We start from the raw sequence: 27,304 nt of genomic DNA on the forward strand, positions 1-27,304 counted from the left end.
GTCCACAATGAGCAGCTTCCTCGGGAGCTTGGCCAGCCTCGATTTGTTGGGCACGGGGGAGAGGTGGAGGAAAAGCACTGGTAGGAAATAAGCCCAAACCTTGAATCACCCCTTTCCTCCTAAAGAAGCTAATGTTAAGAGTGAATTGGCTGAAATTTCCAGAGGGCTTTTGGCCACCAGCACTACAATTAGGAAAGAAAACCAACCGATAAAAACAAATGTAAACCACAGACTAAATCACCACTCCATGATAACCCATCCAAAAAGAGCACAATCCAGCCAGAACTGATTCCCGGCACAAGACCAGCCTGGTCTTTCCGAGCTCTGGAGAGGTCTAAGAAGATCCCAGAGGACCAGGAGAGGTGAGCTCGGACAGGGATCGTTCTGTCAGGTTTGCCCAAGGTGTTCCTAGTATACACCGGGTGCTCCTGGCTAACTCACAGGAGCCTCATTCATTCTCGAAAGCGTCCCAGTTTAGATCATAAATTATATGATCATGTTAAAAAGAAAAGCAAGCAAGCCACTGAAAATAACCTGCGGCCTCAAGACTTCAGCAAGTCGGCTCTCAATTCTCTTCCTATGTGACTCTTGCTTGGGGTTGGTGAACCATGGCCTGAGGGACAAAGTCTGCCCTGGTCCTGCTTTAGTATGGCCCACGAGCTAAGAACGGTTTTTACATTTTTAAAGGGCATTTAAATAAAAACAAATATGTGACAGAGACCACATGTGGCCCGCAAAACCTAAAACATTCACTACCTAGTTCTTTACAGGAAAAGGTTGCCGACCCCCAACCCGGCCACTTGATCTTGTAGCTTTGGGTAGAGGGCTGAGATCTTGGATCATTATTGATGCCTTTGGCCCCAAAGAATTTTGACGATTCTGTATCCTCATCCTACCTTTGCCAAATCCAAGGCCCAGCCCCGGGTCCCCCAGTGCTGGAGAGGCAAAGTAGTGTTTGTGGAATGAACAACATCAATGCAAGCATGTCACTTACCAGAGAATCCCATGCAGAAAGCAAAAGGCATCTGTTGAGTTTCCCTCTCTCTCTTCTCCCCCAAGGGAAGGTGACAAGAAGGAATGAGGTTTAGTTAAAGCCTTTCCGTGCCACACAGGGTTTCTATTATGGTGGAAGGGAACGCTGCGGCCAAGAATTCGGCCTCTCTCCTGGAATGCCCCTGCAGCCACGGTTCCTTGGTGGTTTCCTTCCACCAATTTATCCTGAGATTTAATCAGGCCCTCGGAGACACACATCATTTCATTCTAACTTTCATACTTCTACGCGGTTTGTGGTCCTAGTACGTGCTGAGGAAGCCCTTGGGAGGAATGCGGCTTTTCCTGTAGAAAAATGATTGTGTTCACTCCTTTCCTGGGAACTGTATCTCTCCAGCATGAGGGACAACTTTTGAGAATCATCATCTTGGTCTCTCAGTTCTATGAGATTGATTCTGGTTCACAGGGACAGTTCTTGGAAAAAAGACCTATGTCGTCCTCCTGGCTCAGTCACTGATGGGCTCTGGGACTTGAAGAAACTCACTCAGGGCCTTTGTCTCTCACTCTCTCGCTCTGTTTGTTTTTTTTTTTTTGGTGACAGAGTCTCACACTGTTGCCCAGCCTAGAGAGCAGTGGTACAATCACAGCTCACTGAAGCCTCGAACTCCTGATTCAAGTCATCTTCCTGCCTCAGCCCCCTGAAGAGCTGGTATACAGACACGGTACCACACCCAGCTATTAAATTTTTTTTTTTTTTTTTAGAGATGGGGGTCTCACTATGTTGCCCAGGCTGGTCTCGAACTCCTAGCCTCAAGCGATCCTCCCAAGGTGCTGGGATTGCAGATGTGAGCCACTGTGCCCAGCCACCTTCCTCTCTTTACCCATAAAAAGAGAGCTCTGTGATATTTCTTCCAGCCCAGTCACTGAGGATGTGATGAAGTCCGAGCAAGTGTCTGGAATGTGATTCACTCCCGTGATTCCTGGAGAGGACACAAATAGTGTACAAGGTGCTTCTTATGAGAGTCTATATTTAGAAACCTCTTAAAAATGAACATGTTGGCTGACTCTCAAAAGCATTCAGGGCACTGCTAGAGCCCCTGGTTACCTTATTCCTACTAAACATGCTCAGGGCCCCTTCAGTAGAGCCACTGACAGGAGATGGGAGGCCGAAGAGGTCGGTGGCAGAGCTTGGATTGTTAGCCAGACTTCCTGAATTCCAGTACCTTCCAGTGGCTCTCCATGCTCACCAGAGGCGTCACCCGGAACATGTGAATGTCCTTTGTGGGGGTTGTGGGAAAAGCACCTGGCACTGCTTTGTATATGGAAGCTGAGTGGTAAATGTTCAATTGAATTACTCAGAGCTGGACATTTGCCATTCTGGAGACATTGCTCTAGAAAAGTGTTTTTCTTTTTCTTATTTTTATTCCAGACATTCCTGAGGTGTTGGTCTCACAACTTATGATTAGGTAATGATTATTAAAACCTCACTGAACCTCAAATAGACACTCACGAAAGCCAGAGTTAACGTCTCCACCCTTCCTATGTCTGTGAAGGCAAGTTGTGGGCAGAGTGTAAAAATCTGGAGAAAGTTATGTACGGAGCTCACTTTTTGCATCTACACACTAGCTGCTAAACTTTAATACACTCTGCCTTTCCACTAGAGCCACCGCCCACTTCCCCAGGGTGGCAGAGGACTTGTTGACATGGAACTTCTAGATGCAGCTTCCCACCCCACTCTGCCTGCATCTTGTCCTGAACTTTGGAAAAAAGCAGCTCTGGAAATCTCACTTAGGGTGACTCTCCGCTACCTATCAGGGGCTGTTTTGTTTTGCTGCTTAGTTTGTTTGCTCAAGCAGTTAAAAGCTATGATAGCCATTTATAGTTTTCCTGCTTTTGTTTGAATACATCTGTCTGCACTGTACTTCAACGGCAAATGACAGGGTAAGAATGCCTATGACCTAGGATCATTAAAAATGGGTGCAGAATAACACTAGCTCCTGTAGCTCTTCCCTAGCACTTACCTTCTCAGCTATGCTAAAGCAATTAACTCCTCTCTGCCTTGCACATTTAACTCAGCCATTGACTGCAAGCTTTTTCTTTGGAAACCTAAGGTCTACATGTGGAAACATATCGATTTGAAATGTTTCTCCACTTACTCTGGCTCTAAGAATAGAAGGACACTTTCAGTTTTGTTTTGTCTTCCTTTATTACATTTTTGCTTTTGAGATACAAACCAACCTCTCATACCACACAAAGAACATCCATTCTTGGGATTTTTAAAGTGCATTTCCCCTTGAACTCTGTGTACAAAAATATTTATCTTTTAAAACATGCAAAAATTTCTTGACAAGGCACTTTTAGGTATAAAATGAAGATGAGTCCTTGGTTCTACATTCACACTGAAGTAATAGTGAAACATCATCACAGCTGCACTCTCAAAGCCCTCAGAGGTCCAGCAGTCTCTAAAAACTCGTCAACAAGACTGAAAACATTCACGGCTTTACAATGTGGGTTACAGAGCTTTACAACCATGACCAGGAAAAACTGCTCGTAACAACAGCTGTCCTTCTCAGTTCCACATGTGTTGTCTCACTGCAGGAAATTAAGATAAGCTGCCAAATTGTCTTTGTGTGACCCTATAAGATCCCATCATCCATGTAACTTCTTGTCTCCGATTTCAGTGAACATGTCAGGAGAGACGTGATCGGGACTCTCCCAGGACTACATTCAGGTGAGAAATTTTAGAAGAGGAAACAAATAAAAGGCAACCAAGGTTTTCATCCCCTATCCATTGAGAGGGAAGATCCAGAAAATGGGCAGTTCCAAAAAAAGAACACTTTTTTGATTGATAAGCATATATGGCCCACTTAATGTCCATGACTACAACTAATGCTTTTTTTCAAAAAGAAAATGGTTTGAAAAGATCAAAACCACAGAGCAATCTCCTAACAGTTCCAAATTTACATCTTCTAAGAATGTATAATTTTGCCACCATTAAAATGAAATCTTAAAGGTAAATTAAATTCTCCCATTGACTCTGACATTGTTTTAATTTCTGGAGAACTGCCCAGCTTCATTATTTCTCACCAGCTCCAGTAGAATAATTTTTTAAATAAAGAAACCCACTCAAATGCTTCATGTCTTCCAATAGATACTTAAAGCTTATTTATTAAATATCTTTGTATAATCCAGCTTATTTATTGTACCCAGTTTGCAAATGCTCCTCAGGGCACTTGAGGGAATAAATTAACAAAAATGAAGTTGCTTCCCTATTCCTGGACAACTGCACCTGTGACAGGTGGCTGGTCTTTCTGGGGCAACCTGGGAAAGATTCTGGGACCCGGGGGCCACTTGTTACCATAACCAAGAGCTGTCTGAAGGCAAATCTACAAGTCAAGGTGCAGTGAAGTCTCCAAGTAAGAAACCTGTCACCCTCTGAAATGTGTAGGCTTATCTACTGATGATGAGCTATCAAACAAGGAGAGAGAATACATCAGTGCAGCTCCCGAGGCCTTCTGAGAATTTCACGGGACAGAACTGGGCCAAAAGGAAGAAGACTGTTTGCGGCAGGAGGGTAGCAGAGGAGCGAGTGGTAAACAGAAGACAGATAGAAGGCAGTATTCTTCAGACCCCCATACATCACTGAATGACAGCCCTAATGAGGGAACTCAGGCAAGTAGAGTCTTTTATTGAAGAAGGGTCTTTGCAAGCAGGTGAGGACTTGCCTTCTGAACTGTGCGGCAGGGTGAGCATCCCAGGTGTGCTGGCTGGGGGCTTGCATCCAGCACCCCCAGCAAAAAAAGCCGGGGTGAGCTGGGAGAAAGACGGGTAGTGGGGAGGGTTTACGGCTGCTTTAGAAGAGATAGTTATCACTGAATTACCATATTTCAAATTTTGACATGGGAATGTCTTAAGATCATTATTAGATAGAATTAAACTGACTTTATTAAACAGAGTCACTTCAGGCCTTTTTCTTATGAACACAGAGTGATCCTTAGTCGGGTAACATGTCAATGACAGTGCACTCTGTGCCTTTCCTGCATTGTAGGGAGGGCACTTCTTAAGGCAAAGTAAAATTCAGGACCTGCATGAAATCAGTTTTGCTTCCATTTGAGTTCGATTTATGCTATTAATAGTTCTGATCACCAAATTTATAACATTTAAAGTAGTCTGTTACCTGATGTCTGGTATGTTTACATAAAACGTGGTTCTGCCCAGTAACAGCATAAGGTAAAAATGTGATTTCCCCTAAAATTATCATATCATGTCATCCTAGAGTGTTACCCACCTGGGAGAGGTACAAAAAACAAAGCATTAGATTTCAGGCTAAGAACAGCCAGTTTTAGGTATAAGAATTACATCGAATAGCCTTAAGAGCATTTAAAAAGTCAAGGCATCTTAAACTTCAGAAATGAAAACAAAACCAAAACAAAACAACAACAAAAACAACCTAACCCAACCACAAAACTCTAGGAGCCACGGCACTCAGTATCTGCCTGTTGGTTATGTACAAAGCCACAAATGGGAGGTCTTTTCAAATTAATCTGGAAAACCCAAGCACAAGACTCTTAGCTTGAAAAGCCTGACAACTCTGCCTCCAAATCCAGGCAACTGTGCTTCCACTCCTCTTCTTGCTTGCCTTAGGAAAACTTCACTTTAGTAAGATCAGGCAAAACAGAAAATAAAAGAGTCATTTAACCAAACTCCAAAAACAAACAAAAATAGAAAATAAAAAACCAACTTCCTACAAATATACTTGTAAAAATATATTTTTAAAGCACCCCTAAGTAAACACCAATCTTGCCCAAGAAAAATCACAGGTTTGGGGCCTATCTGATAATGATTGTCCCGGAAGTCTCTCTCTTTTTTGAGACACAGTTTCACTCTGTCGCTCAGGCTGAAATGCAGTGACATGATCTCGGCTCACTGCAACCTCCACCTCCTGGGTTCAAGTGATTCTCCTGCCTCGGCCTCCGGAGTAGCTGGATTACAGGCGCCTGCCACCACACTCAGCTAAATTTTGTAATTTTAGTAGAGACGAGGTTTTACCATGTTGGCCAGGCTGGTCTTGAACGCCTGACCTCAGGTGAGCTGCCCGCCTTGGCTTCCCAAAGTGCGGGGATTACAGGCATAAGCCACCACACTCGGCCCTAGAGGTCTCTTTTACAACAGCACTAACCAACAGACTTTAGTCCAATATGGTTAAGAACAATGAATCTCTGAAATTTCAGAGTTGGCAAACATTTAAAATAACGTATAAGAACTTGGGTGAGATTTTTCTCCCCTATCTCTTTACATACACACCATAAATAAGAACACCCAAGTCCATGTCCCTGGGTGCTGGTAAAGTGTTCTAGATAGTGTGAATCACAGTCAAGATAAAACCATCTTCTGAAGGTTTCGAGGAGATATTGGATATGCAAATCAAATGTCCTAAACACAGCAGAAAAGATGACTCTTTGGGAAAGGAGATTCAAAATTCTCTTTTTTCTTTTTGAGACGGAGTCTCGCTCTGTCGCCCAGGCTGGAATGCAGTGGTGTGATCTCGGTTCACTGCAAGCTCCGCCTCCCAGGTTCCCGCCATTCTCCTGCCTCAGCCTCCCAAGTAGCTGGGACTACAGGCGCCGGCCACCACGCCCGGCTAATTTTTTTGTATTTTTAGTAGAGACAGGGTTTCACCGTGTTAGCCAGGATGGTCTCGATCTCCTGACCTCGTGATCCACCTGCCTCGGCCTCCCAAAGTGCTGGGATTACAGGCATAAGCCACCGCGCCCGGCCCCAAAATTCTTTCATAAAGAATGAGACAAACCAGCCAAGCACGTTAAAGTCATTGAGCTTTCCGGGGAAAAATCAGATTTTTCCGGTGACTCGGGGTAAATGTGGGAACTTAGAAAGCTCCCCCTAGAAGGCAAGAGGAGAAGCTGAAAGTGTCCCCACTCTTGACTGTCCTGCCTTGTCAGAACCCTGCAATCTGTGACACCGCACAGGAGCCAGTGGGTTTTGATGACTGGTGTGTTGCTCTCTGCTGGAATATATCTGTGGGGTCAAGAAGCGGGAGGAGGAAATGCCTGTCTCAACCACTAACTAATTTGCCTTTATTATCTTTTCCTGAACGTCAGATCAATTGTGGAAGAACATAAAATGCAAAAGATGAACTTGCAGAAAACAAGAGCCAATCCCATTTCTCTTCTGCAGCTGCACTGGAAATGTGCGTCAGGTCAGTGTGTCACAGCAGAGATACACGTGGACGGGGAAGCACAGCAGCTTGCAGGAAAGGCCTGGCTGGCAGAGAGCACCCAAAGATGAACACAATGAACAGTGAGGGTCTGACGCGAGGTGGCTGGGGCTGAGTGGCTTTTGGCGACTGATGTCCCACATCTGAGTGGAGAGCAGAGGAGAGACTCCTCCAGCTTCATCAGCACTGGCATAGGCTTGATTCCCATCCATACCCTTTCCAGCACAGACGTGCACAGACTCTCGTGGCTGCCACAGTGCGAAAGCGCGCCAGCCACCACTGCTCCTTTGAGGGAGACACTGGTTGCGTAATCTGAACCTGGCTGGATTTGCTGTTTAAGAAAGAAGTGAAGAGGATCCTTTTATTTTCCCAAACGGGGCCTCATGGAAGTTCCACGTTGCTCCTCCCTGGCCTTCCATCTCCACTGCACAGTGAGCAGAGCTAGGCTTGTCTGCGGCAGCTCCGCCACGCCCTGTCACCTGCAGTCACTAGTAGTAGGGCCCTAGCTTTTCATATCCTAAGTAACTTGGCCACTCTGGAAACAGACCATAGGAACACCGAGGGCTTCCGAACTGGTCAAAGGATATTCCCAAATCCGGTCCACTGTGGGGCTTGGTCATTCCCTGGGTAGATTTTAACTCAGCCCGGATGATCCTATAGTTCTTGCCTCTGTTGCTGTCCCAGTACGTCTGTCCATTGCACTCGTAGTACACAGCAAACTCCATTCTTTCATAAGACTGAATCTTCTCGGGCAAGCTGATGTCGAAGGAGAACGTGTCCCTGTCTGAACCGGCATAAGTGTCCTTCACGTACTGACAAGGAAAGTCTGTGTAGCTCTTCCAGGTGTCGAACGTCATCCTTATTTTCACGGTCTTCTCAAATGCGAGGTTCTGAACCTTCACAGTGCCTGCAATGGCCTTGTCCTTGAGCACACAGTTCTCAAGGCAGACGTGGTCGGCCTGAAGTCGATTTCTAAAGTCTAAGTAATCTGCAGAGGGCTGGGAAAAATCCAGAACAAAGCTCTCGCTCTCTGCTGTCGTCAAGCTCACAATGTTGTCTAGGAGCTCGGTGATGTTGAATGGGATATCTAGCGGGTCATCGAATTCCGAGAACACTTTGACCATTGTCAGGGCCAGCCCCTGGTTGTCTGCGAAGGACACCCGCTTTTTCACCTTCTTCTCCTGGACAGCCGGGGCCACCATTCCACTGGCTTCATTCTTGCTGCTCAGCTGAATACAAGGCCTCAGTGGTTTGCTGGGCTTTGGTGAGATCTTAAAGGCAAACCTCTCTCTGCGCAAGGAAGGAGCCATGCAGTTGTATCTGTACTCGATGTCCACAGCCATCATGGGGCTAGATGAACAGGCTAGAACCCTGGAAAGGGAAGAGAAGAAAGAAAACAGTGGAGCAATCAGATCAGACAGATGTGTAAAGGCATCATTCCAGCAGGGACTGGCAAACAATATTTCCTTTTATCTATGCCCACATGGCTACAGGTCAGGATTAACTCTGGTGTGGTCCCGCACAACATGCGTTTGAGAGAAGATTATGTTGTCGGGGGACGAGATGCGGTGGGGGGTGCTTCAAGGTTAAAACAAACAAAAGAGTATGAAACCCACTAGTTTTAAAACTAAATGCACAGGTTTTTTGGTCAGCATTTCTTGGGGCCTTCCGTTGGCAAATGTGCCACAGAGGATAATCAAAAGGGCATATACTGTTTTAAAATTTCCCAAATCTATTTGACTAAAAAGGTGTCTTCCACAGATAGCTGTCCTGAGGGACACTATTTATTTACGTATTTTTAGAGACAGGGTGTTGCTCTGTGCCCAGGCTGGAGCGCAGTGGAATGAGCACAGCTCACTGCAGCCTCGACTTCCCAGGCTCAAATGATCCTCCCACCCCAGTCTCCCAAGTAAGTGGGACCACAGGCGCAAGTCACCATGCTTGGCTAATTTTAAAAATTTTTTGTAGAGACAGGACTCGCTATGTTGCCCAAGCTGGTCTCACACTCCTGGCTCAATCCATCCTCCTGCCTTGACCTCCCAAAGTGCTAGGATTAGAGGTGTGAGCCTCTCTGCCTCTCTTTATTAATTGAGAAGTAAAAATTGTATATTCTTATGGTGTACAACAGGTTTCCATATATGTATACATTGTGGAATGGCTAAATCGAGCTATTTAACATGCATTATATCACACTTTTTTTGCAGTGAGAACACTTAAAATCCACTCTCAGCAATTTTCAAATATATAACATATCATTACCAAGTATAGGCACCATATTGTACATCAGATCTCTTGAATTTATTCCTCCCGTCTACCTGAAATTCTGTATCCTTTGGCCAAAGGATACCTCTCCAGTCCCTCTACCCTCACTTTCTGGTAGCCACCACTGTACTCTCTGTTTCTATGAGTTTGACTTTTTCAGATTCCACATATAAGTGAGATCATGCTGTATTTGTCATTCTGTGCCTGACTTATTCACTTAACATCCTCCAGGTTCATCCACGTTGGCACAAATGACAGGATTTCCTTCTTTTTTCAGGTAGAATGGTATTCCACTGTGTTTATATACCATGTTTTCTTTATTCACTCATCCAATGATGGGCACTTAGGTTGATTCCGTATCTTGGCTTAGTGAATAACACTGCAATGAACATAAGAGTACAGATAACTCTCCGATACAATGACTTCAATTCCTTTCGATATATGTCCTGCAGTGGGATTGCCGGGTCATATAGTAGTTCTAGTTGTGGTTTTTTGAGGAGCCTCCCTACTATTTTCCATAATGGCTGTACTAATTTACATTCCCACCAGCAGTAGACAAGGGTTCCCTTTTCTCCACGTCTTTGCCAATACTTATTTTCTTTGGTCTTCTTGAAAATAGCCATCCTAACGGGTGTGACGTGACATCTCATTGTGGCTTTATATTTGCTAGAATCTGATAAAAAGAAATGGATTCATCCCACAAATAGGGATTGGGTGTTTCCTATATGGCAGGCATCAAGCAAGATACTGGGATTCAATAGTGAAGATAGACACAAACCTGCTTTCATTAAGCTTATAGTAGGTTTTTAAATGTCAGGATACCATTCTTTTAAAAAGAACCAGCAGGCCTGGGCGGTGGCTCACGCCTGTAATCCCAACACTTTGGGAGGCTGGGCAGGTGGTTCATCTGAGGTCAGGAATTTAAGACCAGCCTGACCAATATGGTGAAACCCTGTCTCTACTAAAATTACAAAAATTAGCCGGGCATGGTGGCATGCACCTGTAGTCCCAGCTGCTCTGTAGGCTGAGACAGCAGAATTGCTTGAACCTGGGAGGCGGAGGTTGCAGTGTGCAGAGATCACACACTCCAGCCTGGGCCACAGAGCAAGACTCTGTCTCAAAAAAATAAAAATAAATAAAATAAAAACAACCAGCAATTTCGTATTCTTAAGCCTTTAACATAGGTGAATATTTGTTTTTTCCACAAGTAAAAAAATTGGCTCTGTAAGAATAAAAAGCAAAGAGAATCATGCTGAAAGAGGATAAATCTGAGTTAACAAAAACTATATTTTCTATAAGTAAAAACGATAAGTAAAACAAAAAAAGACTAAAGACAAACTGTGAAAATATTTTACAATAAGCATAGCAGCAGAGCTAATACCTTAATATGTAAAGTGTTCTTACAAAGCAATAATAAAGTCAAATATTCCATATAGAAAAATAAGCAAAGAACATGAATAGAAAATTCATGAAAAAAATTTTTAAAGTGACCTATACATATGCAAAATGTTCAACCTTATTATTAATTTAAGAAATTTAGATGAAAAACAATGTCTGTTTTTTATTTATTGAATTAGGAAAAAAATTGAAAAGATAATACAAGTTTTTCTTTCTTTTTTTTTTGTTTGAGACTGGGTCTTACTCTGTCACCTAGGCTGGAGTGAAGTGGTATGAACATGGCTTATGGCAGCCTCCACCTCCTGGGCTCAAGCGGTCCTCCCACCTCAGCCTCCCGAGTAGCTAGGACCACAGGCATGAGCCACCATGTCCGGCTAATTTTTAAAAAATATTTTTTGTAGAGACGAGGTCTCACTATGTTGCTCAGACCAGTCTTGAATTCCTGGACTCAAGCAATCCCCCCACCTTAGCCTCCCAAGATGCTGGGATAGGTATGAGCCACTGTGCCCAGCCAATGCAAACATTTTCATTAGTTAAAATTGGTACAACCTTTCTAATTTTTTAATCATTTTTTATCCTAATATCACATAGAGACATTTATCCTAGGTAAAGAATTAAAAACACACAGAGATTAAGGTACTAAAATGTTCAATGCCACATTATAGGGGGGAAAAGATGACAAAATAACCTAGGTGACCATTAACAGGTACCTGGTTAAATTAAATGTACCACATCCATGTGATGTACTTTTATTTTTACTGTTATTATTTTTTCCTTTTTTGAGACAGAGTTTCACTCGTGTCACCCAGGCTGGAGTGCAATGGCACAATCTCGGTTCACTGCAACCTCCACCTCCCAGGTTCAAGTGATTCTCCTGCCTTAGCCTTTCGAGCAGCTGGGATTACAGGAGTCTGCCACCACGCCCAGCTAATTTTTGTATTTTTAGTAGAGACAGGGTTTCACCATGTTGGCCAAGCTGGTCTCAAACTCCTGACCTCAGGTGATCCACCCGCCTCGGCCTCCCAAAGTGCTGGGATTGCAGGCGGGAGCCACCATGGCCAGCCCATGTGATGTAATTTTATATCATCATTAAAGCCATTATTTTAAAAAAGATTCAAATGAAATGAAAAAAATTATTATATATTTATATTTATGTCTATATATGTATATATATAGAGAGAGAGAGAGAGAGAGAAGATAAAATTGTACGTAGAAACTAGACTTGTGGGGAAAAATGCCGTTGTCACTTCAACGACATGAGTTTGAACTTTGTAGGTCCACGTATGCTCAGATTCTCTTCTGCCTCTGCCGCCCCTGAGACAGCAAGACCAACCCCTTCTCCTCCTCTTCCTCCTCCTCAGCCTACTCAACGTGAAGAGGATGAGAATGATGACCTTTATGATGACCCACATCCACTTAATGAACAGTAAATATATTTTCTCTTTCCTATGATTTTCTTAACATTTTCTTTCCTTTAGTTTACTATAAGAATACAGTATATGTTACAGATAAAATACAAAATATGTGTTAATCGACTGTTGATGTTATTGGTAAGACTCTGGTCAACAGTAAGCTGTTAGAAGTGAAGGTTTTGGGGAGTCAAAAGTTATATGTGGATTTTTGACTGTGTGGGGGCTAGGCTCCCCTAGACTCCATGTTGTTCAAGGATCAACTGTATTATGTAAATGCAGAGAAAAAAGACTAGAGATATATATTTAAAATCAGAATACCTAGGTGACAAGATTTCAGGAATTTCTGGTATCCTGGTTTGTATTATCTTATATCTTCTAAAATAATATTGCTTCTATCATCAGAACAAAATGAACCTAAAAAAAATCCTCAAATATTTTATGATATGCCAAAAACCCATCCCATCACTACTGCCTCACTAAAGCTGAGCACTTTTTTTTTATAAGACAGGATCTTGCTGTGTTGCCCAGGCTGGAGTGCAGTGGTGCAATCATAGCTCACTGGAACCTCAAACTCCTGGGCCCAAGCAATCCTCCCGCCTCAGCCTCCAAAGTAGCTGGAACTACAGGTGTGCACCTCCATGCCCAGCTAATTTTTCAATTTTTATAGAGGCAAGGTTTCACCATGTTGCCCAGGTTGGTCTCAAACTCGTGAGCTCAAGCAGTCCTCCCGCTTCAGCCTCCCAAAATCTGAGCACTTTTTATCATTCTAATTAACATGGCAAATTTATATTTTGATTTGACAGTTTCAATGGACTAAATTAAGGAAATGAGTGACGAAACTAGGATTAAAATCTCAAGTCTGAGAATCACAGAACACAGGATCTGGATGAGTCCCCAAACCTATCTCCCCTCAACCTATCTCCCCTCCTTATGGCACAGGTGTAGGTGTGTGATGACGTGTTGGGGAGCTCACTGTCAAGCAGCCATGGCCACCCCTGAGAAGTGACAGGCAACATGCCAAGTGTCTTCTGTAAAGTGCTGGGACCACTGGTTCAGTTCTATAAATAACCTCTCATTTTCACCTTCTGATTGTGATTAACCAAACATGTAAAGAAAAAAGGTGAACGGACGAACACATATCAGATTTGACCCCATTTTTCCAAAAGTACAGAACTTCCCTGGGATGCAAGAAACCCTTACAGATGGCCAGTCAGAGAAATACACATATTCAGAACCAAATAAAACAATAACTTATGGCCAGAATGCAGGTGCTTAAACATTCATTTTAAAGGATATCTGTCTCACTGTTTCCCCTTTAAGAAAATCAATCTAGTGAAAATTTTAAGGGCAAATTTGCTTTCAATGATCTGTTCTTATAGCCACGTAACTGTTCTGGAAAGGAAAGTTCTCACTGAATTAGGCAAGGTAGGTTTGCAGAGGTTCAACGGATTGACTAACAGGTTCAATGTAAAAAAAAAATCCTATACTTACAAAATATCTAAATTTTAGTTACTCTTGTCCTTTGCAAAACTGTGTTGGAATTATACCCTCAGCTCTAACTGTAACACAGGTAGTGTTTTTGTTTTGTCTTATTTTTAATTTTTTTTTTTTCGAGATGGAGTCTTGCTCTGTTGCCCAGGCTGGAGTGCCGTGGCGCAATCTCAGCTCACTGCAACCTCTGCCATCCGGGTTCAAGCGATTCTCCTGCCTCAGCCTCCCAAGTAGCTGGGACTACTCGTGCCACCACCCCTGGGATTACAGGCGTGCACCACCACCCCCAGCTAATTTTTGTATTTTTAGTAGAGACGGGGTTTCACCATGTCAGGCTGGTCTCGAACTCCTGACCTCATGATCTGCTCCCCTCGGCCTCCCACAGTGCTGGGATTATAGGCATGAGCCACCGTGCCCAGCCTTGTTTTTAAACAAGTACGAAAACCAAACAAGAGGCTATATCTGGCATCCCAGTGCCCCCCACTCTACCCATCCTGAAAAATCTGCGTGTGAACTGAGGGAGGAAGGGTTCCTCTTCAACTGAGTCAGCACAGGTCATCTGCAAGTTCTCTTTGCACTTCCAAGAAGCCTGCAAACCAGCCTCCTACGTGCTTTTCTGCACGTTAGAAAAAGCCTTGGAAACTCTCAAGATATTGTGGAAACAGCCAAAGCAAAAGGATCAAAGAATCTACACACAGCCCACTAGAGCCAATGTCCCAAGTTCTAATCCCGCAGGCTGAAGAGACTTAGCTGAAGACCTTGGTAGAGTTTCACCGTTTCACCCCAGGGGCATAAGTTTCTCCCTGAGACCCCTTTTATCACCAAGCTGTAAGAACAAGCAGAAGTCCGGCTTGGAGAGGCCAGGCTCTAGTCAGAGCCAGAGCTAATTAAACAATGCTGCTGGCACTTGAAGGAGCCAAACTGCTATTACAAGATTCTTCCATGAAAGGCAAAAGTAAGGTTATGATGGCCCAAGAGTTACCAGCAGGACTACTACCCCAGGGACATTGCACAAGCAACCCCAGTCTAGAATCCCTTCACTTTGTGTGTCACCATAACTGCAGGTGAGGACATTAACCTGTGTGGCCTCAATCTGGGGTATGACTCGACTGTCAGTCACCTTGCCTGTCCCACAGATAGCTTCCAGATTTTATTTACCCGGTCATTCTCCAAGAATCAGCACACCAAAGTGCTGGTTTGGTGTAGGCTTTCCTGAACTGCTCAGGAACTCCCCAGCGGACTGTGACAGGGATGGCTGCCACCATGCAGAAGTACTCCTAGCAACTGAGATGTGCAAGGTAATATTAAGTTCCTGAAAATAAGGCACCTGGACAGGTGCTTCTTTTACAAATGACATGAAAATGATCGGTTCCAACACAGGAAGCACCAGGCTGCAGCCCAGCCTCCTCTCCTGACAGACTCTCTGGTTGCTCCAGCTCTGTCCTTTTCCCAGGCCAGGGAATATGAGTCACCAAAGTTGGCCAAGGGGGAAAAAAAAGAACCAGAAGTTATGGACATACATTTGAACCATGAGAGCAGGACTCAGGATCTGATACCAGTTGCAGGTAAGGAATAAGAGTGTATGAGTGCTGCTCCCAGGTAGGTATGAATTCTCAAACACTTGCTTCCATAGAGATGCCTCAGAGCTCAGGGATCAGTTTCTCTGGTGAGAGACTGGGCCATGCTTGAGGGTAGATTTCAGTGTTCATGACTAAGACAGGGCAAACCCTAACAGATCATGGAGATAGTTTTGCATAAATGCTTTCTCTGTTCCACTCATGATAACACACCTTCTCAAGACAGCTGGCCAAGGTTAGACGGCCATGGTGATAACTATAGACCTGCACAGAAAATAACCCTATGACCTTCACGGTTTCAGGCAGCTGAACTACTGACTTTCTGGCTGTACCTTTCATAGGGAGGAAATCTTTTTTGTATCAGGGCCACGACATTATCCCCTCCATTCTCTCATTCTCTCTCTCTCTCTCTTCTGATAAGAAAAGACAAAAAGGCCGGGCGCGGTGGGTCACGCCTGTAATCCCAGCACTTTGGGAGGCGGAGGCGGGCGGATCACGAGATCAGGAGATCGAGACCATCCTGGCGAACACGGTGAAACCCCGTCTCTACTAAAAATACAAAAAAAAAAAAAAAAAAAAAAAATTAGCCAGGCGTGATGGCGGGCGCCCGTAGTCCCAGCTACTCGGGAGGCTGAGGCAGGAGAATGGCGCGAACCCGGAAGGCGGAGCTTGCAGTGAGCTGAGATGGCGCCACTGCACTCCAGCCTGGGCGACTGAGCGAGACTACGTCTCAAAAAAAAAAAAAAAAAGGCAAAAAAAGGCCGGGCGTGGTGGCTCACGCCTGTAATCCCAGCACTTTGGGAGACCGAAGCGGGCGGATCACGAGATCAGGAGATCGAGACCATCCTGGCTAACACGGTGAAACCCCGTCTCTACTAAAAATACAAATAAAAATTAGCTGGGCGTGGTGGCGGGCGCCTGTAGTCCCAGCTACTCAGGAGGCCGAGGCAGGAGAATGGCGTGAACCCGGGAGGCGGAGCTTACAGTGAGCCAGAGATGGCGCCACTGCACTCCAGCCTGGGCGACAGAGCGACACTCCGTCTCAAAACAAACAAACAAAACCAAACAAACAAAAAAATCCGATGCACAAGCAACCCACCAGGAACACTGAAAGCTGCCGAACTGCATTCAGTAAACATTCACAACCAGGTTATAATTTTCATTTTTAAAGACATGGCCATCTACCTCCCTCCAACAATTCTGTGTTCCCTTCCAAAAGGTTTCACTGATCCAGCATGAAGAGAGTGCATGTCTTTCCCCTTTGTACTCAGACCATGGGGGCCTATTCACAGCCTTAAAGCCTACTTGTACCCCTTGATCCTGTCCCCATCATCCAAAGCATCTTGGAGACTTATATTTGTGAATACAGTTGCATATTCTAGGAAAGAGGCAAGTTCAAATGACACAGCCCCTGCCGTCTAAAAACGTACGAGGGAAAACAGGGCACTAGGCTAAGAATGCCCGCACCTTGCTTTGCTCCTTGAGCTAGTCACTCAGCTGCTCTGGGCTTGAGGTCCCCTCCAAGGTCCCTGCTGGCCCTGACATTGTATGTTGCGACCCACCCCTGGTGCCGCTTCTCTTCCCACTAACTTTTTTCCCTAAATACCTCAACTGTACTTTTGTGGTAAGTCCTCCAGCTGTCTTCACTTTAGTTTTGGCTCCTGGACAACTCTGCCCAAGGAAACATTTCCTCCTCTCCTCCTCTTCCTCCCAGACCAAAGCTCTAATTGTCTCTTCTGCTGCACCCTGGGTCTCCCAGGCAGGCCCCCACCACTCAGACCACAGGTTCCAACACCTTCCAAGTCTCCAAGTTCCCAAGTCCAGTCTTTCCTCTGTTTTCTCCTCTTTTTCAGAAAACAGTGCTCTGACAGGCCCCAAATCTTCCAGTAAGTCATTACCGGCCCCCACTCCCTCTTTTGCAGCTACTGTGCCTTCCACACCCCTTTTTCTGGATTCCAAAGAGACGCAGGAACAGGCCAGTGATCTCCAGGCTGGAGGATCCCACAAGTTACTCTCCGACCCTGTCCCCTCCGTCCAGTTTGACCAGGGCTGCACTCCGCCCCCAACCTCCCTACAAGCCTCCTTGGCCTCGCGCTGCACCCACCTTTTGGTCCGCGGAGAAGCCCCCTCCCCAGCTCGCTCGCGGCATCGGAGAGCCCGCAGGGTTGTGGCAAGGGCGACTACGTGAGCGTCGGTGTGTCCGGGAGGCAGGGCCTGGGCTGGGTTCCCGGAGATGTCGGCGGTGGGAGGAAGACGACGAGGAGGAGGAGCCCGTTATCGCACCCGGGCGGGGCCGGCAAAGGGGCAACCCCGGCCGGAGCAAGCAGCGCGACACCAGCACCCCCGCGCGGCCGCCTGGCCTCCGCCAGGCCGGGACGGGGATCGTGCTAGGTCCCGTCGCCCTCGGTGGCCTGAGAGCCTACCAAGTGTATTTCCTCGCGTTTTATAGGGAAAATAAGGCCCGGAGAGAGACGAAGCGGCTTGTCCTTAAGCTCCAAACCCCACTACCCAACTTTGGAGAAGTCTCCAGACCTCTCGGGACCCGGGGCTGGGAACTTGTGCTAGGTTCGAAGCCAGAACAACAGGTGGTAAAGGGATCAGCCGCCGCAGCCGCAGCTCCCGGGTCACGGTCGTAGCCGGGCCCAGCAGCGCGGTGGAGCACGTGGGCCCGGGAGGCGCTTCCCAGCTGCGGTCCCTGGATCGCCCTCTCCACGCTGAAGCAACAGCTCCCTGGGGCCAGCTACCTAGAGTGTTCCAGCCCCGGTGTGCCAGTGCAAGTCGCACGGTGAAAATGTAGGTGACAGGAACCCAAACAGGTCCCCGCTGCACGCCCTCGCCTTGTTGTCCCCAGCCCTTCCCTCGGACTCGAGACTTGGGGAGCTACGTACCGGGTTCAGCTCATAAGTCCCGAGGGCAGACGCGCCAGCCCGCGACAGCATCCGCACTGGGGGAACAGGGACAGCTGCCGTGACGGCAGGAGCTGGGCCCGGGCTCGGGTTCGCGCCACCCGCGGGCGGCGAAGTCCGTCCGTGCACGAGAGCTGCGCGGTCACCTCCTCCCTCCAGCAGTCACCCGGGGACTCGAGCTCCCCGCGGCCGCGCTGCCCCCTTTAACTTTCCTGCCAGCTCTCGGGACCCCGGGGTCCATCCCAGGCCCCCTTCCACGTGAACGCCCCCCGCAGCCAATGGGCGCGCCCGGGACTCCAGCCGCCGACCAATGGGCGCGCAGCCACGGCGCTGGGGAGCATCGCTTCGCCACGTGATCGGCAGCGCGCCCGGAGTGATCCGGCTGTGGGCCAGGGTCTGGGAAGGGGGTGGTGGGTCGCCGTTTCATCAGAAGCCCGAGGACGGGCGCCAGGGGGCAACTTCCTACAGGAGGGCGTCCCGTTAGAATGACAGGGCTTTTGCAAAAGTCTGACACCCGTGGCACAGAGCGCCCCAGATATGGAGGGTTTCACAGGTAGGTATACTTCAGAAGAAATTTCCTGACTTGAATCGGTTATAATCGCTATCTAAATCTACAGGGCCTCCGTGATGCATATTATGCACCTTGAGATCTATAGAAAATGGTCTTAGAAAAAGAAAAAAATGATGACCTTAAAGAGTTTGAATCAGAGGCTCTTCCTTTCTTCAGTTTACATGTAACTTGATCTGAACTAGCCACTTTAGGCATAAGGCTACCAGTTTTCTAATTTTAATGACCAGTAAAGTTTTAGAAAAAAATTAGAAATTGATATAGGATTGCCAACTTTTTAAACTGCCAAGAAAGACATGAAAATAAACCCTGCTGTCTTCTATTACTATCCTTTTATTTTTATTTTTTAAAGTACACTTTAATAGCAATAACAACGAAATGCAGGAAGGATGTAATGGCCAGTCTTTCCCATTGGATATATTTAGCTTTCTGAAAACTCATTATGTTGAATATGGCATTTGGGAATTTCTACTGTAAGGGATATAGGCTCAGCTTCAGTTTTACTAGGAATGCAAGCCTAAAACAGTAATCGGTGACAATAATCCAACACAAGCCTTTAGCTCTATAGAGAGCTTCCCCGGAGGGAGTCGTGGTGTCTGAAGAGTGATCATTAATCTTCTTCCTTCTTTTCTGATGGGCAGATCTGATAAGGGACCACTTGTGAAATCAGCTATTGGTAGGTGGTTGGCAAGTAGCGTTTCTGTGCAATATTCCCTCTGCCAACTTTAAACCCTCTCTTGTTAGGTGATGAGTAGGTTGAAGATTTTTAAGCCAAGTACTGGCTAAGTTTCTCAGGTGTAGTGAGCATGCTGGAGGAGTGGGCAAAGATGAAGAGCCAAGAGGTATTGCAAAACATATGCAGGCAAAGGGTAATCCGAACCACACCGGGAAAGAGTTGGGACAAGTAAATACAGCTTTGTAGCATTAAGGTTTGGAAGCATTTTTCTTGCATAGATCTAGGAAACCATGGTCAATAATTTCCCTTGGGGTTTAGATGACTTTTTCAGACCAGGAGAGAGGGGTTAAACTTAGTTGTGGTACACCACAGCCTTAGTAGGTAGGAGGGTGGCATCTATGAGTTTGAAAAGAGCAGTCTTTGCCATCAGGATAGAGCTGAGATGCAAGCTCAGAGGAGGGCTTCACCAGGAGACCCAGCAGTCCAGAGCTCCAGAACCTGAGAGCTGGACCCACCCTCAGACACGATCTTGCCTCACCCTCTCATTTTATGGCAACAAAGAGAGAGTGAAAATGGAAAACTTCAATGCTTAGTGCATCAGTCAATGCACACCAAGTTCTTTCTATTATATCTGGCATTGGGTTTCAGCTTTAATTTTATTTAATAACCCTCCTCCCCCAACCAAAAAAAAAAAAAATGAAACCAGAAAACAGCAGTGGCTAAGCATAGTAAATTATTATTCTTCCACAAACTGTTCTTTCTCATGGCTATTAGTGGTAGCACTGTCCATCTTTTTCCTTGCATTTAGGCTCGTGTGTGGCTTCTTCACTCCTCTCTTCATTCACTCATGTATTCATTTATTCAACGACATGTTACTAACGAACCTCCTTAAGCCGGGATGCTGAACGTGGAAAAATAGGTGAAATATAATTTTACCCCTGAGAAGCTCATAGGCTAAAAAAAATATTGATTTGGGATAAATGTATGTTAACGCAAGTCTCTGTGTTAGGGGAGTTAAGAGGAAGACCTTGTGTGTTTAGCAGCAGAGTTGGGGGGAATGGGGATGACCAGAGGCTGATCCTATAGATGTGATCATTGGGATCCTGGAGGAGGAGTTAGAGTTAAAGGGTCATGTCAGGGAACATGGCAGGAATTGGCAAAGACGCAGAGTTTGGTAAGTACCCAGAGAATTTCCACTGTGCTGATTAAAAGTTAGGTCCTCTTTCTGGCTTAAATATTAAACAATGTTCCTTTATACATGTGTTCACATCAGCTTTCTGCTCATCCAGAAACTTTTAAAAAGGATTGCAAATGTTTTACCTCCTTCTCAACTTAATGCATTTTGAAAATAGCTCAAACCTAGTCCTATTCTCATCGGAGATTTTGGAAGAGAAATTTTTTTTTTTACTTCTAATTTGCTTCTCGTTGAATGAAAATGATTGCAAAATTAATCTAAATAAAAATAACCAGCCTTGGGAGTCAGAACTAAAGAAGAGAACATTCTTTTGCTTGATCAGAATAGCAAGTGGGAAAGACTGCTTCCAAACTGCCCGAGTCAATTTATATTTAGCCGAGTGGAGTTGTTTGCACCTGTCAGAGCCGCAGACGTGTTCTGGCGCATTATGTTACCTGGGGCCCCCTGCCCCTCTTTCAGATTTGACTGACATTGACTTGCAAGGTCATGTTTTATGGGGACAGGCAGAGGAATACTTGCAAAGGAACTCTATAAGCCTCTGTCTGCAGATAATGTGTCCTCAGCTTGTGAGAAGATCTTGAGTATTTTACACACCAAGCTCCTAGAGCCCATTAGGGCATTTTTTCTTACCGTTGAGGGCTTTTGAGTTCCTGAGTGAGGTTGACAAATGGATCACTTGTTTGAAAGCTATGTGACTACAGAACTGATTTTATTCTACAGCTTCATACTTTGTGCAGTGCTTTGGGTGAGCGTGATATGTTTTCTTTAATTTGTGTTGTTTATTCTTTTTTATGATTACAGTTGACTCTTGAACAATGTGGGGGCTTGGGGCACCAACCCCCTGTGCAGTTGAAAATCGACATATAACTTTGACTCGCCAAAAACTTCACTACAATAGCCTGCTGTCAACCTGAAGTCTTACCAATAACATCAACAGTCAATTAAACATATTATGTATGTTATATGTATTCTATGCTGTAGTTTTACAATAAAGTAAGCTGGAGAAAAGAAAATCTTAAGGAAATCATAAGGAAGAGAAAATATGTTGGCTAGGTATGGTGGCTCATGCCTATAATCCCAGCACTTTGGGATGCCCAAAGTGGGCAGATTCATTGAGCCCAGGAGTTCAAGACCAGCCTGGACAACATGGTGAAACCCTGTATCTACAAAAAATACAAAAATTAGCCAGGCATGGTGGTACACACCTGTAATCCCAGCTACTCAGGAGGCTGAGGTAGGAGGATCATGTGAGCCTGGAGAGGTCAAGGCTGCAGTGAGCTGTGATGGCACCACTGCACTCCAGCTTTGGTGACAGAACAAGACTCTGTCTCAAAAAAGAAAGAAAGAAAATATATTTAGTATTCATTAAGTGGAAGTGGATCATCATAAAGGTGTTCATCTTGGTTGTCTTCACTTTCAGTAGGCCGAAAAGGAGAAGGAAGTGAAGGGGTTGGTCTTGCCATCTCACGAGTGGCAGAGGCAGGAGAAAATCCAAATGTAAGTGGACCTATGCAGTTCAAACCCAAGTTGTTCAAAGTCATTGTATTAGTATTAGACATTGTGGAAAATACAGAAAAATATAAAGATGAAAATAGAATTAGTGCTACCCAATGATAACTATCAATATAATTCACTGTATTTTCTTCAGTTTAGTCTGTGCATAAACATTATGTTATCTGAATCATAGTGTGTATATATAGTTTAATATCTTGATTTTTATTCATGACTGTTTCTCACTTTGAGTATATTAGTATTATAGTTTTCCTGACATATGCTTTTTAATGGCTGCATAATATTCTTTCACATAGAGAGATCATAATTTATTTAACTATTTTCTTATTGTGGGACACTTAGATTTTTCTTCCCAAATTTTCTTTATTGTAAATATGTTAGGTTGGTGCAAAAGTAATTGCTGTTTTTTGCCATTAAAGGCAACAGCAAAAACCAAAATTACTTTTACACCAAACTAATACTTCAATAAGCATCTTCATATTTAAATTTTGTCCACATTCCTGGCTATTTCCTACAGAGTATAGATGTTCTTCAGGCTGGATGCATATTGCCAGATTTGAATACTAACCTTTTAGGAAGGTTAGTATTGACCTTTCGTTCTTGCTACTGGGGAAAATTAAGTTAAATAATCTCAATAAGGTCTTGGTTTGTGGACTTGGGGAAAATTACAGCTCATCTTGCAAAATAGCCATATGAGAATTTTTACGAATGAATCATTTACTGTATGCCTGGGTAAAAATAGCGGCACGCCTTATCTAGTGCTTTAGCTTTGAATCTCCAAGTACACAGCCAATTTGTATTATGAATAAGGACTTCATAACCCATATTGTCGACTTAAATGGTATTAAGTGGTGGCTGGTCAGGGAGAAGGTGGAGAGGCTAGAAACCAGGGAATACCACCTTGCCAAAGGCTTAAATACCATTAGGCACAACCAGTATATATTTATATTCTTTGCTTATTCATCCTCTGTTCATGACTAGTGTGGTCATAAATTATATTTAAACCTGTAACTTTATATACATATAATGCAAGGCATAGCAACATTGCATGCAGAATTTCATGACAAGTGGCCTGCATTTTTGTGAGGAAAGAAAATATGTCAAGCTGCTTTTAGGACTGTAACTAACCACTTGGCTATTGCATGCCTTGCGCCTTAGGTCTGGGATGTTTCTCTTGCATGCCTCTGGAATCAAATGACTCTGATACTGCAAGCACTTCAGAGTATGTATAAGCAATTTCAGCTGGTTCCGTCCTGATATTTACAAAACTGCCTGGATCATACTTACAACCATGCGATGATATATATTTATATTAAGAAAGCAACGATTTGCTTGAAAGATGAAGGAAAACAAACTAAGTATTTATGTACAATGAGTCCTAAGTGTACACCACTATGTTTTCCATCAGGTTTTGATTTTCTGTCACTCCTCTTTTTCTTTGAAATTTAGAGTCAGAAGTGAACTGACTTCATGGTTTTCCTCATGATTATTTGATATCCTCTAGGGAATCATGACTTAAAGACTGCATTCTTCCTTCTCAAAACTCATGTTAAAGATTTCTCCATGCAGAGCCACAGGCTATTTTGGAGTTTGAAATGGAGCAGTTAAAACTAGGAGGTCACACACGTTGAGATTATTCCTTCACTGCATCTCGCCCGGCTTGTGTGCCTGAGGAGACACGCATCTCAGAGGGCAGAGGGGCAGCCGTTGTCTAGTGAGGTTATTTCACCTACTATATAATAAAATGTACAGGACAATAGCGCATTTGTTATAAAGGCTACTCGAGTTTGTTATACAATTATTCTTCACCAAAAACAACAACCTGATAACTCACTATTAGTATGAGTCTTACTTGGTAGATAGCCAGGACTATAAAATATACAAAGCCAAACTTTGCCATTATTTCCGTCTAAACCTTAGAGATTGCTATAACCATATATTCAGCCTTAACAAAGATATTTGGCACCATTCCCATTTTCTTTCTGTTAATTCTTTTGTCATTTTCAAATGCAAAATCCTCCCAAGTGGGGGGTCGTTTGTCTCTTATTTTAGTTGTGGCCCTTTGTTCCAAAAAGAGAATTAACTTATCCTTTCTTCCCTGAGTTTAACCCTTATTCTTTTTTCTTCCTTCCTCCTTTTTAAAAGTATTCCTCCTGAGTTTATAAAATCTTGAAATTTCTGTCTTCTAATTTTGTAAGATTAGTAAATAAGCAATTCTATTTGTCATTCTCCCCTCTTATAAATCAGCACTGTTTATCAATTTTTAAGAACAGTCCCAAGACATGGTTTATGAAAAGAAGGAACCGATTGCAAAATAAGTGAGGAAGTTTCTGATTTAACTTCCTGCTGAAATTCCTAGGAAGAAAGACAAAAAGCTGAAGACTCACATAACCCTCATGCCCTAGAGATAATGAAGTGTAGGGTAAGATCTCAGTCACCTGGTGGTCTTAGATGAGTATGCTGACTCTGCCACAATGAGCTGTGGGCGTGGGGGAAATCACCTGCCCACTCTGTGCCTCTGTTTCCAGATCTGCAAAATGGGAATACTAATGCCTGCTTGGTAGGGTTATTCTGAGGATTTCCTGGAACAATATTTATGTATAATCAGGATGACTTGCTCCACAAAACCCAAGTGCAAAAAAGTCACATTTCTTGATGATTCTAAATACAGTGAAATCTGGATCTTAACCCTCCACCTACTAAGGCCAGCAAGAAGCTTAATGTCAATTGGCTTATGTGGCTCATGCAACTGGGAACAGGTCCTTTGTTCCTCGACTCGGTGGTTACAGCCCTTAGCACTGCTCCTTCTGCAGCCCAGCCTCTGTGCAGGTCAGGTCCTCACTACCCACTGGAGCTACTGCTCAAGGCAGGCTTTGGTGATGCCCACTTGGCAGGCCTGACAGGAAGCTCATGCACCCCCAGAGAGAAGCCTCTTCCAGAATGTTGGACTCAGATGGGGTGTCCTACCACCTGCAGAAACTTCAGTCCCACAGCTCGCAGACTTTGGGGATTCACCCCCTTTCTGGGGTGGATCTTTCTGTAAATCCACAGAAGTACCAGGCTGGAGCGCCTCCCACTCTTGGACAGTTCTGGCCCCTTCTTGGGAGGGCCCAGAATTCCCAAACACTTTATGGAAGCAGTTTCTCCAGAGGCTCCTGGAACATGAAGGAGCTGTTAGCACCACTTTGGGGCTAAAAGAGCCAAGACCTTGGAAAACAAAGACTTGCCTTTCCCTCCATTATAAGATGTTGGGGTATATGAGAATGAAACACAAATTTACATGCTGACACATTTGTAAACTATCAAGTGTATGGTGACTATTCCAAGGGCATCACCAGTTTGCCAAATTTCCCCGTGAAACAGTTTTACTACAGGAAACAAAAGAAAATTTTAAAAACATCTTGGATTGCAGGAAGACATGGTCTATGAATTACAGAAAACCACACACAGAGATAAGATGAAAAGTTAGGAAGACAAGATACAAAGAGAGATGCAATAAGAATGGATGTCAAAAAAAAATGCAATCCAAGAATTAAAATCCCTCATGGAGGTGGAAAGAAGCAAAATTGACAGTGTAGAAAATGGAAACGTTGATTTGGAGGTGAACCTTGAGAGGTCTTTTACAGGAAAAGAGCATAGAGTTAGAGGTGATAAGTGAAAATAAATAGTTAACTAAGAAAAGTGATAGATTCTGATAAATATAAAGAATGGAAATTCAGTTTAAGATTTAACAGTATTACTAATCAAGAAACCAGAACAACAGAAATAAGTGATAATGACTTTATTGAAGAAAACATTTTCAGGCTGGAAAAAGACTGGAGTATATAGATTGACTGGGCTCACAAATTCCAGGTAAAATCAATTTTAAAACACCCACACCTAGACACATACTGACCACATTTTTTAGATACAAAGACCAAAAAAAAAAGAAGAGGAAGTGCTGCAAGTTATCCACACAGGAAATACCACCCCCAATCCCAAACAAGTTGTTGATGGAAGAACAAATACCAGACTGACTTCTGACCTCTTTGTACTACTACAGTCAGAAAACAATGGAGAAGCATCTAAAAGCATTTTATATTCAGCCAAGTCAACTTTCATGTGTAAATGACCTTGCTTCCTAATACCCCCTAGTTTTATTACCATAATACAGCAAGGAGACTGATTAGTACTCAAAAGAGTAGTTATTGTATCTTATCCACTATGGTAATTTAGTTTCTTGATGAGATTCTAAAGTTGTATGAAAATGCCAATGTTATGCCTCCCCATCTCTCTGTGTGTTTTAACTTTGGTTTTGACGTTCCTCTAATCTGGCAGTGGTAGTGTTATTTGCTGCTGAGAAAAGAGGTCTCTCTCCCAATGAGTTCTTTAACCTCATCTCTCCCACTCCAAGGGTGGTCCTATTGTTTACCTTGCCACTGGGAATTTCTACTTTGTGGGCGTACTGTTTGCTCAGGTGGAAGAGCTCCACATAGCAAGCCTTCGTCCCTTAATTTTACTCCAAATGCCAAGACTTTGATTATGAATTATATTGAAAAACTGGCGATTATTAGAGTTAAAAGGCCTCTTGCATCTTCTAGGCTAGCATCCTTGGTTTCCAGGTGAAAAAACAGACCCAGAAAAGAGCCATCACTTGTCTAGAGTCACAGATTCAGATACCGTTCGTGTTAGGACCAGCTAGGCTCCTGGTTTTTCTGCATCCCCCACCAGACTGACACTGATGGACGAGATCTATTGGCAGGCCCAAGTGATCCCATCTTCACCATGATGAAGAAGTTCGTGAGTGGCAGGGCCCAAAGCCTGTGGAATGGCCAAAGGCAAGCTAATGCCCGGTAATCAAAAAGTCAGTGAATTTCCAACAATAAGCAGAGGCACACCTTCAACATAGCACCTCAGAGCCATTGAAAACTCAAGGTATTCATTCTAGAAAAGTCCAAGGATACAGAAGACATGCTTTAGCCAGTTTTTCAAAGTTCTTAGAAATTTTGACTTTGGGCAGGGGCACAGTAACTCACCTCTGTAATCCCACCTACTCAGGAGGTTGAGGAGTTCAAGACCAGCCTGGGATGTATAGTGAGACCC

General features: G+C 44.3%; 1 protein-coding gene across 2 annotated transcripts; it reads right to left on the reverse strand.

The window, feature by feature from the left end:
• Nucleotides 1–3,177: 3,177 nt before the first annotated feature.
• On the reverse strand, nucleotides 3,178–27,304 carry PPP1R3B (protein phosphatase 1 regulatory subunit 3B). Of its 2 annotated transcripts, XM_063606644.1 has the most exons (3): nucleotides 18,254–18,387; nucleotides 17,470–17,584; nucleotides 3,178–8,596 (listed from the first exon to the last, which is right to left on the reverse strand). In XM_063606644.1, the coding sequence occupies exon 3, from the start codon at nucleotides 8,569–8,571 to the stop codon at nucleotides 7,714–7,716; it is 858 nt and encodes a 285-aa protein (XP_063462714.1). In that variant the 5' UTR covers nucleotides 8,572–8,596; nucleotides 17,470–17,584; nucleotides 18,254–18,387; the 3' UTR covers nucleotides 3,178–7,713. The 2 variants fall into 2 exon arrangements, with proteins under 2 accessions (XP_063462714.1, XP_008968249.3); XM_008970001.5 differs by lacking the exon at nucleotides 17,470–17,584 and having other exon boundaries at nucleotides 18,254–27,304.

Source organism: Pan paniscus, chromosome 7 (genome assembly GCF_029289425.2).
Source record: "Pan paniscus chromosome 7, NHGRI_mPanPan1-v2.0_pri, whole genome shotgun sequence".
Taxonomy (NCBI): domain Eukaryota; kingdom Metazoa; phylum Chordata; class Mammalia; order Primates; family Hominidae; genus Pan; species Pan paniscus.

Bases quoted from the DNA above. Each gene is read 5' to 3' on its own strand.
- PPP1R3B (XM_008970001.5), bottom strand. From the start codon at position 8,571: ATGATGGCTGTGGACATCGAGTACAGATACAACTGCATGGCTCCTTCC.